Source organism: Zosterops lateralis, assembly GCF_965231275.1.
Source record: "Zosterops lateralis genome assembly, chromosome: 17".
Classification (NCBI taxonomy): domain Eukaryota; kingdom Metazoa; phylum Chordata; class Aves; order Passeriformes; family Zosteropidae; genus Zosterops; species Zosterops lateralis.
In genome coordinates, this window is record NC_139777.1 from 2,682,219 (window position 1) to 2,698,273 (window position 16,055).

The window sequence follows — 16,055 nt, forward strand, 5'->3', positions numbered from 1 at the left end:
GCAGTTTCCTATCAGGTCCATTGTGGCAAAGGTCAGTGCACTTGTTTCTTGAAATGATCTGTGCTCTGTGTGTGCCAGGTTGGATATCAAGTCTGAAACTGAAACTTCTCAAAGGACAAATAAAACCAGCACCAGATACAATAAAAGCAAAGGGGAAGTTTTATATGAATTCCACATGAATTGATAGGCAGAATGAAGTTCTCCATTTTGACTTTCTAAGTTATTGTTGTCTCCTCTAGGAACTCATTAGGATTTAGTCCTTGTTCCTGCAGCACAAAGCAGTTCTAGGACCAGGAGAATGGGGATTGCTGGTGTCTGGAGTCTGACACCTCCGATTTTATCAACCTATATTTGGCCTAAAATTCAAATTTACTCTCTAAAATGTGTTTTTCCCTAAAAGAAATATTTTCCCTTCAGTTCCTTGGGGATGAGGGGGAGTTATTTGCCTTAAAAAATATGAACTCCCCAGGGAACGACACTTAGAGCATGGAGCTGGAGAAAACAAAATTTAAAGTAACTCTGTGGTTTGTGTTGCCCACTTCGGTGCCGGGTTTGCTTTGTGTTAGCTCAGCTGCTAAACCCTCCCCATTCTCCTCCAGCCTCCTCTGCTGCAGCTCTCAGTTATTTATGATTCTGTTGGCAAACTTGCTTTCAGTATTATCTTCCAAATAGTGTGAGAACCATAAACAACAGCGGTGTCAGCGCCGGTGGCAGCTGAGCAGGGCTGATAATCCAGTGAGACCCTTCTCTCCCCAGGCTGTGTCCAAGCTCTGCTTGCACTCTCCTGGCTGGATGGTCCCACATCAAACCCAGCCTAAGAGGGTTGGAAAAGAGAGAACTCTCACTGTGCAGGAGAGGGAACAGTCATGACAGTCTCATACACAAACTGTTCCACTTGAGAAACAGCCAATTAGTCAGGGTTCAGCCCTAACCTGGGTCTACAGCACTGTGTGGTGTTTCAAACCTTGTGGCTTGAGTAGCTGGAGGTACCTCTCCATCCATTCTAAGCCTACTGGTGGCTGCCTGGGTAGTCTGGCATCCCCTTGCCCAGTGCCTGTCTCTGTTCACTCCTCTTTTGCCTTGAGACAAGGGTTTTCCTCATCTTTTGTTTTCTCGCTGTCCTTTGTCAGCACCACACAACTGCTTCCCCTAATAAGGACTTGTTTCTAATGGCCTTTGAAAGTCATCTCTGCACAAAATGTAAAAAGAAGCTGTTGAATAGTTTTAGTCTCCAAAGATTAAATCTTGTTAAAACAAGCCCAGATAGGATTCAAAATACATTCCTGATTTAAATAATTTTCAGTAAAACTTGTTGTTTTGTTTACATTGGATTTCCATGAGCTCCCGCCCCAGCAAGCTCATCCTCCCTGGGGTCCTTTTTCCATTTCCCTGGATGAAAACCAGCTTCAGCTCTCCAAAGAGACCTGGCCTGTGTCAGCCAGGCTCAGCTGGAGAGCTGCTGACCTCACAAAATACATTCAGGACCTTGTAAAAGAGCCCACATTTAGGAGGCTTCTTAATTTTTTGGTCACTAAAGACTACTGGCAGTTTTGGAGTTCTGTGTGCAGGGTCACCTCCCAGTCCTGCAGTGCTGTGAGTCTTTGGGGTGTCCCCCAGCCTTTGGGTGCTATTCTTCCTTTTCCATTCTAGAAGTTAAGAGCAATCTAGATATGATTTAACCGTCCTTGCTCCATGTTCCTGCCTCCCATCCCTGTCCATGCCCTGGTGACAGGTAGGAATTGTTCTGCAGAACTGGCTGGGTGGCAGTGACAAGTCCTGGAGCTCTGTCAGCCTCAGAGATGAGGCCAGGGTGGACAGACAGCTTTGGATCTGCCTCACATGCAGCCAAGCCAGACCCCTGTGTGCCTCTGCAGGGGTCAAATCAGTGAGAGGAGCACAAGCCACGGGACAAGAGTTGGGAATTTCAGTAGGAATTAGAAATGAGCTGAAGGAACGGCATCTGTCGGCATGTGGCCAGTCAGAGCAGCTGGTGCTGGGTCTGTTCTGGAATGGGGGAGGGCTTGTGTTCCCTTGCAGACCGTGGGAAGGCACTAATGAATCTCTGGAGGAAGGGCAGGTATCTTAGTGCAGAGCTCATCTGTCTGTGTTTGAGTCAGTTTTGTACCTCATGACAATCCAAAAAACCTGCATCCCAGCCAGGATTTAGTCAGCGCTGGCCACAGGCTGTGCCAGTGCAGAAAAGGCCACTTGTCCTGTGAAACCTGCAGACTGACAAGCCAAACACCCAGCAGCAAACCTGGGACCTCTCTGCATGCATTGCCCTTCCTCACCGCTGGCTCAGGAGATGCAGAACAGCCAGGCAGGAGGAGAGGGCTGATGCCTTGGTGGGATGTGTCCTCCTGCAGGTGATGAGACATGAGAACTCGAGTGTTCTGGAGCTGGATGGGAAGGAGGTGTCTGTCTTCACCCCCTCCAAGCCCCGTGAGAAGTGGCTCCGCAAGAGGACGAACGTGAAGCTCCGGGTAAGGGGGGTTTGGGGGCTGCACAAACTGCTCTGATTTGGGCTGCACAAACTGTTCTGAGGGCATGGCACAGACAGAGGGTTGTGTTGCATTGCTGGGCTGTTTTAATGGTTATATCCTACCCGGGTGCTTGTAAAAGAGCAACCCTAAAGATGTGTGTCAGCAAGGTCTCCTCTTAGCCTTGAGTCTGTAAAACACAGGAAGCCTTGGCTGTGGGTCAGGGAACAAGTCAGAATGCAACATCTTTCAAAGTCCAATAATACCAGTTCTCAGCTCACTTAAATGCCCTTTGCTCCCAGTAAAGTCTCCAGTTTCTGAGAGGGCAGTTCTGTGCTAGAACTGAAACAATATCAGCAGATTTCTCTGGCAGCTGCGTGCATTTCCTCTTAATTCCAAAGTGTGAGAGTTAATAGAGAGTATCGGAATTGCACTTACAACCTGCCATGGAAATTGGCTCTCCAGCACTCCAATCCACCCATCAGTTAAGGGCACAGAGCCTCACCTCTGCCACAGGTCAAATTCTTTCCCAGAGCTGAGGGTGGAGTGGAGGGGGGGAAATGGCACAGAGAAACCCATGCTCCAATTTGTCCAGTTATATTTGGCATTTCCCTGTGAGCTTATCCATTGCTGAAAACTGTTTATTTTTTTTTTTCCTCCTCCCCTCTTTCCTCATGCAGAACGTCACAGCCAACCACAGGATCAACGACACCATTGCTAACGAGGATGGGCCCCAGACCTTAACTGGGAGGTTCATGTATGGTCCATTAGACATGGTCACCCTCACAGGAGAGAAGGTACCGTGTGTGCTGGGGGATTGTCACCACGTGGTGACAATTGTAGGACAGAGATGGCACTGGTCAGTGCTCCCTTGGTCCCTATGGGGTTTGCTGCCCTCGTGTCCTGGCCAGGTTTTCCTGATCAGACTTGTGGGTGCCTCCCACCAGGAACAGCACCTGTCTGGGGCCTCCCCACCTACTCTCCAGCCCCTGATGTCTGGGTGCTGCCCAGCTCAGATCCCTGAAGTGCAGAGGGTGGGAGCAGGACCAACCCCTCTGCCACCCAAAGGGGCTCGGGTGGGATGTCCCTGTGCTCAGCCTGTCCTGCTGGGGGTGACACAGCCTCACTGTCCCCAGGTGGACATCCACATCATGACCCAGCCACCGTCGGGGGAGTGGGTGTACTTTGACACGGAGATCAGCAACAGCAGTGGCAGGATTTCCTACGTGATCCCCGAGGAGCGGCGCCTGGGCATCGGCGTCTACCCTGTCAAGATGGTGGTCAGGTGAGGGGCCTGGGGCTTGCAGGAGGAGCAGAGAGGAGTTGGATGGCTGTAGAACATGGTCCCTCCTGTTGCTGGGTGGGTTCAGAGCCTGGTTTGCCAGCAACACAGGCAAAGCCATTTGTACTCTGCAGCTGTAAGGGGAAAATCCACATTTTATTCTGGCTCCTGCATCACCACCAGCAGGGGAATTGAGCTCCCACTGCAGGAGCAGGTCTTCTGCACCACAGGGCCTCATGGCCATCTGCAAAACTGCACGACTGAGCATATTTTAAAGACCATAAACTTGTCCCTGAGGGACAGGACTTTGTGCTTGTGATGATTCACAGCCCAGGGGCTCCAGCTCAACTCCACTTGCTGGTGTTGGGCTCTGGGAGGGGGAGGAGGGGAGCATCTTCTTGGTGGCAAACCCAGCAATGTTTTCCTGGGGGTAACTTTTGAGTCTCTGCTGCCAAGGAGTGCTAATCCATCCCTACTTGAACACAGAGCCCCTCACACAGTGCCTGTTACTGCTCTGACTGAGGGTGGCATCACTGTCGGAGCCTTTGGGTCAGATGTGGGAGCTGCTTTGGGCTCGTGGTGCTCTGCAGGTCCTGGTGATGCCTTCTGGATGTTCTGTTGCCTCTAAGCACCTGTATCCTTTCCCTCAGAGGCGACCACACGTTTGCTGACAGCTACATCACAGTGCTGCCAAAAGGGACAGAGTTTGTGGTGTTCAGCATCGACGGCTCCTTCGCAGCCAGCGTCTCCATCATGGGCAGCGACCCCAAAGTCCGCGCCGGGGCCGTGGACGTTGTAAGGTCAGAGCAGGGCCTGGGGCAGCTGATGTGACACTGGCCTTGCTCTGCAATCCATTGACTCGTGGCTTTCCTTCCAGGCACTGGCAAGACCTCGGCTACCTCATTATCTACGTCACAGGCCGCCCTGACATGCAGAAGCAGAGGGTGGTGGCGTGGTTAGCACAGCACAACTTCCCCCACGGGATCGTGTCCTTCTGCGACGGGCTCGTTCACGACCCGCTGCGGCACAAGGCCAACTTCCTGAAATCCCTCATCACTGACGTAAGCCTGGCTCTGCTGAAATGGGATCGTGGCACGGGCTTAGATTGCTCCTCGTCCAACCGCCACTGTCAGCACCAGTCTCTTGGCAGCAATGTGACCTGCAGTGGAAGATTAATCTGTTCATTTTATTTTCATCCCTTTATTGCTCTACAAAAGTGTCTGTGCTGTTAAATTGTGTTGCCTCTGCTCTGCACTGCTCCATTTCATCACTGCTCCTCAAACCCCTAATGGAACAGAGGCAGTAGAACCTCCCTTTCCCTCACAAGTGCACTTTTTTCACCTGCTCGGCTTTTTGGCTGCCTGTGGTGGAGACAGCAGGACTGAGAGGGAATGGAGCTGCTGCAGAAATGGCTTTGCTGGGAGACTCCACAGAGATATTCCAGGCGTTTGACCCTTGGGACGTCCTGATGTTGCTCAGCCCCGAGCCTCGGAGAAGCTCCAGATAGAACAAAGTTTTTGTGTCTGGCAGGTGAAGGAGCTGCCAATGTCCCAAGGACTTGCCCTGGCTTGATTAGCAGGAAAAGCCTGTCCTTAACTTTCTTAGGTTCCCTTTTTGGCCTGAGTGGCAGTGGAGGGAGCAGCTGGCCCTCAGTTGCTCTCTTGTCCTCCACTAGTTTGAGACCAGGGTCAGAAATTCTCTTTGTCTCCCTGACCTGTGGTTCTGGGCTCAAAACTGGTCAGTGTGTGATGGCACCAATGTCCACTCCTCCCCTGCCAGCCCTTCCTCCAGCCCACTGCAGGAGTTGTCCAGGAGCTGCTCTCTGCTTGGAGAAGGGGCAGAGGTGTCCCTGAAAAGCAGCAGGTTTTGCTGCCTGTCCCTTCTCTCTCTGCCCAGCAGGTAACAACAGCTTGGCTGTGTAGGGAACATTCCTGGCTAATGATTCCTGCTCAGGTTTGCAACTCCTCTCCCCCAGTAACAGCAGGGAAGTGTGCAGCATCCTTGCCCCCTGCAGACCTCAAGGGAAGGCTGTGGATCAGCAAGGAGAGATCTGCTCTTGTATTGCTGTCACTCCTCTTGTCATGACCTGTAAACATCCTCAGCTCTGTTAATTAGCACTTCCCTGGGTGGTTCATTATCCAGCTGGGAACTTGCATTAGTTCCAGTGACCTGACATTCCCACAAATCTATTGGAAAACCCAAATCCCAGCCTGCTGAGCAGCGTGGGGTGCCTGTGTGTTCTGACCCTGTGTTGCTTTCTGTCCCCCCAGCTGCACATGAGGATCCACGCAGCGTATGGATCCACCAAGGACATCTCCGTGTACAGCTCCATCAGCCTCCCGCCCACACACATCTACATCGTTGGCCGACCCACCAAGAAGCTGCAGAGCCAGTGTCAGGTAGGAGCCAACTCACCTGAGCCCTGCCAAGGGCCTCCCACGGGAGGGAGGTGGGAATTTGGTCATCACAAGTCTGGTGACCGAGCTAGTGTTGGGAACTGTCCCGGGTATGTCACACAGAATGGTCACCCCAGAGAACCTGGCAGAGTGAACACACCCTTGGCTGCCAGTGGCTCTCAGGGAAACGTTGTCCCACCCCTCTAACCCCTGCCCTCACCCCGCAGTTCATCACGGAGGGCTACGCAGCCCACCTGGCGCAGCTGGAGTACAACCATCGCGCGCGCCCCGCCAAGAACACCACGCGCATGGCGCTGCGCAAGGGCAGCTTCGGGCTGCCCAGCCAGGCCGAGTTCCTGCGCAAGAGGAACCACCTGCTGAGGACCATCTCCTCCCAGCCCTCGGCCAGCGGTGCCGGCCACCGGCCCGAGCGCACCCAGAGCCAGTCAGATGGTGACAAGGACAGGGACAGGGAGCGCAGCCAAAGGAGCATGAGCATCGCCACGGGCTGCTGGGGCCGGAGCGCCGCGTCCCGGCTGGAGTCTGGCCTCTTGGGGCAGAAGTAGCCAGGCCAGAGCCAGGATTGTCAGCTGCAGCCAACCGGAGGAGAAAACAAAAAGGAAAGAGGGACGAGGCCAGTGTTTCGGGCTGGAAGGGTAAATATGGTGCTACTCTAATAACACGATGTTCTGGGAAGAGACGGGAGGTTTCCCACGCAGAACGCGCAGGCCTTGCAGCATCAGGGAGCGTCAGGTTTGTGTGCAGCGGGAGCCCGAGGAACAGCTGGAAATCCGGGGGGAAGTCTCCAGATCAGGACGGCGCTCTCTCCTGCCTCCTTCTCTCATCCAGGGTCAGTGACTGTAAATACGTGCCTCCTTGCCTCGTTAGCCATCGCTCCGACACGGTGACCGAGTGCTGTCCTCAGAGCTACAGGAACAGGGCATGAGGCTGGGGGAGCTTGTTCTGGGCTGTCCCGGGAGTCAGATGGGGGCTCTGGGGTTGGGTAATGCACCACTGCCCCGGCCCCAGCCAGGGATTTGTGGTGGGCTGTGCCAGGCAGAGCAACCGAGAGCTTTCCCTGGACAGAGAGCTCCACGTGCAGCCACTTTCTGGAGGAGCTGGTGCAGTGCAAAGCTGAAGTTGCACCGATGCCGTTGGCAGAGGCGGAATGTCGGCAGATTCGTGCCCAAGACAGCGGGGTCATTATTGTTATTACTGTTATTTTTTAAAGAGACTTTTTAGAAGCCGATGGAATTTAATGTGTTGACCTATTAAAAGAGGAATACAAGCTATTTCGTTTGAGCTGTTACAAACCTCAGACACTTAATTTGCTGTTAAAGTCTCCAAATAGTCTCGCTATGTATTATTTCCAACAAGTAACCACCATATATTTGGAAGCAGCTGAAGGCACTCGGCAGCTGGATTGCATTGCAGTTCTTCTCATCCAAATGCAGGGTCTGACTCTCTCAACACCCACCTCTGAGACCTTTTTTCTTCCCAGGTTCTCTTCAAGTTCAGTAGCAGCTTTCATGGGAACTAGACTTGCTTCTTTTACCTATAGTTACTGAACTGTAAAACCTCATTGTTTTTTGCACTGATGATTTTTAGAATGGAAACCTGTTACCATCTCATGTAGCTACACTGGTGTTTGTAGTGCATGACAATGAAATATTGCTAAGCCAGGGTGTGTGTGGATATCTATACATATATACACACACACGTATATATATGTACATATTTAAAAAGAAACAAAACAATCTGTGCAGAAGTTTTTCCAGCAGTAAGGAGACTGTAAGGAAGTGTGCCAACAATGTCAGGCAACCTTAAGAAAAGGCCATATCTTAATTTTTTTTCTGGTGTGTTTCTCAGTGGATGTGCCTGAGGCGCTGGGTTTGTGCTGCTGGAGCGAGCCGGCGGGCGCGTGGCAGAGGGCTGGCACCCCGGTGACACCCAGACAGGGACAGAGAACAGTGCCTGGAGCCAGGGCTTGCCAAAAAGCCCCTCAGTCCTGTCCCTGCCGGGGCCAGCAAAGGTTCCCTCCTTGCACACACCTCCCGGGGTGGAGGGGCATCCACACAGGGGGTGCCCAGTCACAGACTCCAGTTGGCCTCTTCACGTGGAGATTTTATAGTCCTTCCGAGCTCCCCGACTGTGTGTAACCCCGCTCTCCCCACCACACCTTCCTGTCTTTATATCACTTTCTACTTACGAGGATCTTATTTATAACAGAGAATTTTTTAGACTGGCTGCTTCATTTTCTTACCAGTTTCAATAAGAACGGTGCAGGACGGCCGCACTGAGATACACAGCACTGTGAACGCTGCTCTGCTCACTGCCTCTGGGCCACGGTAGACAAATCCAACTCATCCAACTCATGTGTTTGTGGTGTGGAGGGTCCAGGCCGAGGCAGAGCAGGGACAGTGCGGAGCTGCCGCCGGCATCCGAGCCCCTGGAGCGCTCAGACCCGACTGCAAAACGTTTAACCACTTCTCTTTGGTAATTATCCAATTACAGAATGTACCTGATGACTTTTTGTTACCGGAAACTGACTTCCCTTTCTGCTGACTCAGCTTGGCTCTCTCTGAATGTACATCCAGAGCTTTTACTGGGTTTGAAAACAATGTGAATTTGTCCCAGCTTTTTTGCTAGCCGAATGTTCTATCAAACAGATGCCATCTGAGTAGGAAGCCAAGCCACAATCCATCCTGTGAAGTCACCAAACCACATCACTAAATAATTTCTGCAAATTTGGATATGGCCTTTGCAAAATTCACCTTTCCTCCAGAACCGAGGCATGACCTGTACATTTTCCAGTGTTGACAAGATGTTCACATTTTCTTATGTGTAGATAGTGTAAAACAGAGGCGAATGTAAATGTTCAACATAAAAAGTGGATATATAAAAATTGAAAGTTATTTATTTATGTAGAGGAAAAAAAAATGTCTGGAGGGACTGGAACCTTCAGGGTTTATTAATATTTAAAAAAATGTAGCTTTTTGTTTCAGGCATTATGTACAAAGCAATTATTTTATGGACCAAGTTTAATGTAACTGTCAATGAATGCAGAAGTGCAATATGATACTCACCCTCTCCATCACTTCATGTTTTAAACAGCTCCTAACCAGTTAGCCTGACAATCACAGCACCTCCGTCCTCATCCTTTGTTGAGCTTCTTGAACCTTGCCCGGGTCCTTTCCCTGGCCCCCCATCCGTTGCCATTGTACGGATCCAACACGGAGAAGCAATTGTAGAGCAGGACCTTTATTGCTGCAATAATACCCCGGGAGGTGGGTGTAGTTACCAGGAAATAATGCCAGTAAGTTTTTCTTCACTGACTCAGTCCATCCCCGTCTCCATCGCTCAATCCTCAGCCGCCCCCATCTGGCACTCATCCCTCTGAAGCAGAGATCAACACTCACAGAACAATAGCAATAGTTTCACTCTGTGTTTATAACCTGTCTGTCCCGAGCTGTTTTGGAGAGCAATGCATGTGACCCGATGCCTTTCCACGTGTATGGAAGAGGAGCCGTTGGACGTGGTGAGGGAAAGATGAATGTATATTCCATCCTTACTCAAGGGGCACTGTCAGGGTAAAGACCTAATTTATCCTTGTGACGAGTAACGTGTTTGCTTTGAAAGGAGAGAATGGGAAGTTCCTTGTCCTCCTCCCTCGGCCGTTGTCTGGGCAGCCCTCGGTGACAGCCCACGTCCTGTTCTGCACATCAGCACAACACAGCCTCGGGCTTTGGGGTTGCTTTTCCGTTTCCATGGGAATCAAACTCTGCTGCCGAGCTCAGATTTTTTATGAAAAGCAGCTTTTTATATTACCGCACCCTTAGGCCAGACTTTCTACCTGACGCTGTCCCTGTAAAGTCTTGTAAAAAAAAACCCATGAGAGGAGCCCGTGCATTCCCTCCGAGTCGTTTTCCTGGGTTTGCTCAGATCACTCAGTAAGATGAGGCGAAATCCTAATACCAAAAACAGTTTACAGTGTTGGGGGCACGAGCCCAGAGCAGAAATCAGCCAAAGGGTCACCACCACCCTCCCTCCTGCCCGCCCAGCAGCCGCCGTGCTTGCTGTAGCAGCCCCTTCTTCAGGTATCGCCACTGCTGCATTTCCTGTTAGTTCTAGAAGCCTTACGGTCCCCTCCCTCTGCCTGTTGATACCCTCGACTGTCGATTTTATATTCCAACGATGTTAGTTATATTTTATTTATAAAAAATTTGCTCTTAGGGGTACCAGCTGTGCGTGGGGAGCCAGCGGGGGGATGCCCGAGGGCGCCGGGTTCGCCCCATGTGTGCAGTGCCGACGACTCGCGTGTGTGTGGCAAAACCTTCTGTACAACTTCCTTCTCCTCCTTGCTGTTAGTGCATCTGTTCCAGTGCCTGGTGTGCTTTGTGTACAGTATCATTGTGAGTTACACAGATTAAAGAAATGGGAAGGCTCTTGTCTGTCTGCTTTTTGGTGGGGTGGGGGAATGGTCTAGGAACTGGACAAGTCATAAAATGTGAGCAGGTGCCAGTTTAATGGGGTTACAGCCATGAACAGAACGTGGAAACTCTCTGTGGAGATCACTCCTGCAAGACCCATTTGTCCTTTAACCCATTCATACTTTTCTTTTATACAGTTTGTAGATTTATGGACTTTCCAGCAAGGGAAAAGGCTGCTGTGTTTGCTTCAGAGCAGCCTCGGGCCCTGCCCCGGGGCCTGTGTGTGGGGAAGGGACACGAGTTGCATGCAGGAGCAGAGAGCAAGGCAAAGCCACCCCTCCACAAAGCACACCTGCACAGAAGCCAGTGCAATGTGCCAGGTCAGTGCTCCCCTACCCAAGGAGATGAAGCTGCAGGAAGGCTGGGAGAAGCCCTGGGGCACAGTGGAGGGTGGCACTCAGGTGCAGAGGAGCTGCAGCCTGAGCCACAGCCACTCCTCACTGAGCAGGGTCAGTGAGTGCAAAGGGCCTGTGAGCCAGATCCAGCAAGGAAAGGGCCATGGGCAGCCCTTGAAGGGAAGAAGTGGCAGCCAGCTGTGTGTTTTGTGGCCCTGGTACACACCCTGTCCTGGCCACAGCATTGGCTCCTGCCCCCCAAAGCCCAGAGCACCTTGAGGTGCTCAGCACCCTCGAGCTTGTCCCCTGGGTGCTGCTGAGCTCCTCCAGCATCCAGAGGAGCATCGGGGCAAAAGGCTCAGGTACCTTTACAACCATTACAGCCACAGTGGCCTGGGCTGGGACAGGGAGGGGAGAAGCTGTTTACTGGAAGATGAACCACTAAAGTCACTCTCCTTCCCAGTCAGTAACTTACAGAGCAGCTGGAAAGGGCCCCTGGGGAACATCTTGACACGGTGCTGTCTGTGTGGTCCAGAGGCAGAGGCTCCCCCGGGCTGGCAGGGGCAGCAGGACGGGCTCCTGGGCTGGCTGGTGCCTGCCCTCACTGCAGCATCCCCGTCCTCACCTGGAAGGCCAGCCCATCCCCACGTGTGGCTTGCTGCAAGGGAGACACAGCACTCAGCACCCCCTGCCCGGGACCACCAGCACCACCCTGGGGCCCTGGCGGTGCTGCCAGGGCTCAGCCTGTCCCCAGGGTGGAAACACAACAACACAACCCGCCTGGGTGCAGCAGCTGTGCCCAGCCACTCATGCAGCTCATGCTGGTGGCCAGTTCCCACTACCTTGTTAATCTCCTTGTGCCTCTCCTTGCTGACGATTTCTTCCAGCACTTCCCCGTCCCCCTTAATGAGCCTGCAAGACAAACAGAGGCCCAGGAGCCATGAGGGGACTGGCAAGTTCCTGCAGCTGATGAACTTCCAGGCAAGGCCAGTGCTGGCCCACCCCTGACATTGTATTTTGTGACTTTGTTTTTCTATCAAGCATAAACAGCACAGCAGGCTTTGCCATTGCTCCCACGGGATTAATGTCACCACGCTGCAGCAAGGACAGGAGTGCTCCCCTGAGAGCTGAGGGCCAGCTGGCCCTGCCCCAGGCTGTGGGCACTGCCTGCTGTGTGCAGTCAGTCACACTGGCATAGAACAACACTCCTAATAAAAGCATCCCCTATCACCCTACAATCCACAGTGCCCCAACCCGTGCAAAACCTCTTCTTTTTTTAAATAGAGTTCAGGTGTGATCCTGGCTGCCCCAGGAAACTGCAAAGCCATTCAGGAACAGGAGCCAGTTTGGGCCTGAAATGCAGCCAGGCCAGGGAGGATCTTGCTGAGCAAATTCCAAGCGGTGTCGGAGGCGGCTCACACCTCCAAACATGAACAGAAATTTAATTGTCTTCATTACGTGCCTTACAGGGAACCGACCTTTGTTCCACACCTCCCTGAGCCCTGCAGGCTGCCTTCTATTTTAAGGCTGGACTTGTCATAGCCAATTCTCTTCAGCATGACGTTTTGTGCTTGCTGAGAAGATGCAGTTTATTAAAAACTGGGTCATTTCTATTTGGCAGCTAAATGAACTTGGGTTTGATGGCTGTCTGTAACCCCACCGGGCACATGCTCCTCATTCCCACCTGGGTGTTAACCAGGGCCCAGGGCTTTGGAGCTGAAAGGTAAGTGGATGCAGCAATGGGATACTGGGACAGCCCAGTGTCCCTTGTGTGGAGCCCCAGCACAATTCAATGATTTGGTGTCATTGTGTCACTTTCTGGGTAAGTCACACCAGGCCTGATGAGGGGGGACCTGTGAGGGGTTGGCTCAGGCCTTTGCTGCTGAAGGGGGCCTGGGTCCAGTGCCATGGACAGGGATCCTCCAGCCCACTCAGCATGGATGGGAATGGACAATCCATCTCCCTGTGCCCCAGGGTCATACCTGGTTCTCCCCGTTTCGGGATCCACCACTCTCCTTATGACGCTCTGCCTCGCGTCCCACTCCTCCTTTGTCATTGGCTTCATAGCCTGGATCCGGGACTTCTGTTCATCTGTCAGGACTGGAATGCAGTGCTCAGTCAGGGCTGTGCTCCAGGAGAGGGGCACAGCACCAGGGCTTCAGCCCACGGACAACATTCCACACCCCATTCCTGGCACTGCTCTGGGTACGGTGACAAACCACGCAAAGAAAGAGACACTTCACCTCCCAAAGCCAGGAGCAGCTTTGCCAGGATATTACTGCTGACTGTGTCCTTCCATCTGACCTCTTTGTTCCCCCCTCACATTTATAAAATACATCCTGTGCCCCCCTCACATCTATAAAATACATCCTAACACTTTACAAATCAATCCCTGTGTGTGGCTCAAAGGTGGGCACTGTATGTAGGAGGGAGGAAAGCCTGGGGCTCCTCCCTGTACCCATCCCTGCTTCCCTCAGACCCCACATGGAAAGGGACCAGGACAATTCCTGTGTGCACAGGCTCCAGCAGGAGGGAAAGAGCATCGTTACCTGGCCCAGAGTCCACCCCTGATTCCTTCTGCCACTGCTCCAGTGAAGGGCCAGGCGCCTCTTCTCCCTTGGCTTTCTCCTCCTTAGCCTTCTCTTTTGCCTTCTTCTTTGATTTCTTCTTTAGTTTTTTCTTCTTCTTCTTCCTCTTCTTTTTGTCTTTCTGTTTCACTCGCTTTTTTTTGCTGTCTTGACTCTTCTTTGTTTTGGAGTCGCTGTCACTGGAGTCATCAGAAGAGGAGCTGGAGGAAGAGGAAGATGAGGAAGAGCTGGTGGATGAAGATGTCCCAGAGGAAGAAGTACTGGCCTTTTTCTTCTTTTTGTCCTTTCCTTCCTTCTTCTTTTCTGCAATACACAAGGAGAGGGTGAGTGGAGCAGCCCTGGCCCTGCAGCACCAGAGATGTTGGTTTATCCCCCTCCCAGCCTGGTTTCTGTCCTGCCTGGAATTCCCCTCTGTGCCCACGTTCAACCCAGGATGCTCTGTGGTACCAGGTCGAGGGGCTCAGGGCTCTGCACTTGTCAGAATGAGACCAAAGTGGGCATAAAGTGCAGGACAAGGTGACAGACACCAACTAAAACCAGGGACCCTCTTCTCCCCCCTGGGCCGTCTCTGTGCACCTGCCCCAGGGAAAAGTGGTGAAACCACAGGCTCAGGGGCCTTCCCCACCTTCCCTGGCTGCTGCCAAGCTTGACTTGTGTCCGTGAGAGCCAGAGATCCTCTTCCTTGGTGGAGAGCTGCTGCCCTGCAGCGAGTCCTTGCTGCTCTTCCTCCTTTTCTTCTCCTTCCTCTCCCCTCTGCTCCAAGAGCCGCTTTTGCTCCTGCTCCGCGACCGCTTCCGAGAGCGGCTGCGGGCCATGGCAGCTCCTGGGGGGACAGGGTCACATCAGAGCCACGGGGGGACCACCCCTGCCCCAAAACCCTTCATCCAACCTGAGCCAACAGCCCTGGAAAAACCTGCTGCTGTTAAACTCCCTCCCTGTCATACCCACTCTTCCAACCTCCCACCAGAGCGATGGGTCGGGGTCTCCCATCACATTCCATGTGGAATGTCACCAACCCCCAGCACGGAGCCCTGGGCAGGGAGATGGCACAGAGACTGTCCCCAAGCAGGTTTTCCACAGGGAAAGCCTCCCAGCAGGTTTTCCCTGTGCTTCTGTTGTTTGTCCCTGTGCTGATCCCTGCTGTGGGCAGGCACAGAGGGGCCTGAGGCTGTTCCTGCAGCCCGTGGACACTCCAGGAGATGCTGCACCACAGAGGGAGGACACAGGCAAAGGGTGATGGATGCTGCAGCCACAGCCAGCAGAACAAAACGTCCTCCCCGAGTCAATCACCCCGTTAGTTAAAATGCTGGGAGCAGGCACAAGCCAAGGGGAAGGATGAATTTTTAATATTCCAATTTACTCTTGGAAAACAGATGATGCATTGAGCTGGCACCCCCGTCCATCAGCCCCAGGGGTGCCGGCAGCCCCAAGGCCAGTGTGATCCAGGCTCTCATTAATTTAAAAAACAAACTGGCACCGTGGGCAGAGCAGGAGCTGGGAAATGCTTCCTCACAGCCACCTTCCAACTACCACATTTAATGAATTGTTTGTTTACCACCTCGACATTCCCAGGCAGCAATTTGGATTTGCTCCCAAGTGAATCAGACCTTTCACTGATTTACTGAATCAGGCCTTTGATTGATTTCCATAGGGAAATTTCAATCATAAAAAAAAGCAAACCCAAACCAATCACAACCATTAAGGGCACACAGGATGAGAGCCCTCCATGCACACAGAGCCAGCAGCTGCCCCTTGCACCAGGGCCTTGCTGGGGACAACCTTTGGGACTTGTATCTTTCCCTTCTGGCTGTGGCAGTGGAAAAAAATCCACTTTTATACATCCACAGCAGCAGGATCGATGGAGCTGGGCTCAGACAGCAGCATCCCAGTGACAAATCCCAAACCCACCCCAGGCTGGCCGTGCCCCAGGCCGGGCCCTCAGCTCCACCCTGACCCCAGGCCGGGCCCAGCGCTCCTCCCGCCCAGCTCTGCTCGGCCCTTGTCCCTGCCCTCACCCCCAGCACGGGCAGCCTGCGCCCTGCCAGGTGCGCTGGCCCTTTAAGAGCTCAATGCGAGACGCGCTGGCCCTTTAAGAGCTCGGCTGAGGCGCGCTGGCCCTTTAAGAGCTCGGCTGAGGCGTTCCCCGCGCGGCTCCAGGCGCGGCCCCTTTAAGTGCGCAGCTCTTTAACAGCCCCCCCGGCCCTGGGGCCGCCGCAGCGCTCGGGCCTGTGACCCACCCCGGCCTCCCCTTCTCCGGTGTCCTCAGCCGGCCCGGCCCGGCCCCGCGGCAGGCGAGAGGAGCGGGAGGGAGCGGGGACTCACCGGGCTGGGTCCCGCCGCCCCGAGCGGGGCTCCCGCCGCCGGGGCCGCGCCGGCCGCCTCCCGCCTCCGTCCGCCGCGCGAGGGGCCGGGCGGCAGCCGGACCGCGCTCTTTGGTTCCGGGGGCCTCCCGGCCCGGCCGGAGCTTAATTTTTGGGGTGAATT

General features: G+C 53.4%; 2 protein-coding genes across 10 annotated transcripts in view; one reads left to right on the forward strand and one right to left on the reverse strand.

Moving 5' to 3' along the window:
• Positions 1–6,741, forward strand: part of PITPNM2 (phosphatidylinositol transfer protein membrane associated 2) — a 121,009-nt gene extending 114,268 nt beyond the window's left edge. For all 9 annotated transcript variants that reach the window (XM_083873575.1, XM_083873581.1, XM_083873577.1 and 6 more), the window contains 7 exons: positions 2,367–2,483; positions 3,161–3,277; positions 3,617–3,765; positions 4,413–4,562; positions 4,640–4,823; positions 6,033–6,161; positions 6,386–6,741. In XM_083873575.1, coding sequence (XP_083729701.1) covers positions 2,367–2,483; positions 3,161–3,277; positions 3,617–3,765; positions 4,413–4,562; positions 4,640–4,823; positions 6,033–6,161; positions 6,386–6,724 — 1,185 coding nt within the window. In that variant the 3' untranslated portion in view covers positions 6,725–6,741. The remainder of the gene's footprint in view (positions 1–2,366; positions 2,484–3,160; positions 3,278–3,616; positions 3,766–4,412; positions 4,563–4,639; positions 4,824–6,032; positions 6,162–6,385) is intronic.
• A 4,143-nt stretch (positions 6,742–10,884) lies between these two features.
• On the reverse strand, positions 10,885–15,936 carry ARL6IP4 (ARF like GTPase 6 interacting protein 4). Its single transcript, XM_083873584.1, has 6 exons — positions 15,894–15,936; positions 14,197–14,394; positions 13,533–13,874; positions 12,966–13,083; positions 11,826–11,895; positions 10,885–11,641 (listed from the first exon to the last, which is right to left on the reverse strand). Exons 2-6 carry the CDS (start codon positions 14,384–14,386, stop codon positions 11,585–11,587), a joined length of 777 nt encoding a protein of 258 aa, XP_083729710.1. The 5' UTR covers positions 14,387–14,394; positions 15,894–15,936; the 3' UTR covers positions 10,885–11,584.
• Between the last annotated feature and the right edge of the window lie 119 nt (positions 15,937–16,055).

Excerpts from the sequence above, each read along its gene's own strand:
- ARL6IP4 (XM_083873584.1), bottom strand. The coding sequence starts at position 14,386 with ATGGCCCGCAGCCGCTCTCGGAAGCGGTCGCGGAGCAGGAGCAAAAGC. Across the intron at positions 11,896-12,965 it reads CCCGAAACGGGGAGAACCAG|GCTCATTAAGGGGGACGGGG; the intron begins GTATGACCCTGG and ends TTTGTCTTGCAG. Across the intron at positions 11,642-11,825 it reads GGCACAAGGAGATTAACAAG|CAAGCCACACGTGGGGATGG; the intron begins GTAGTGGGAACT and ends TCTCCCTTGCAG.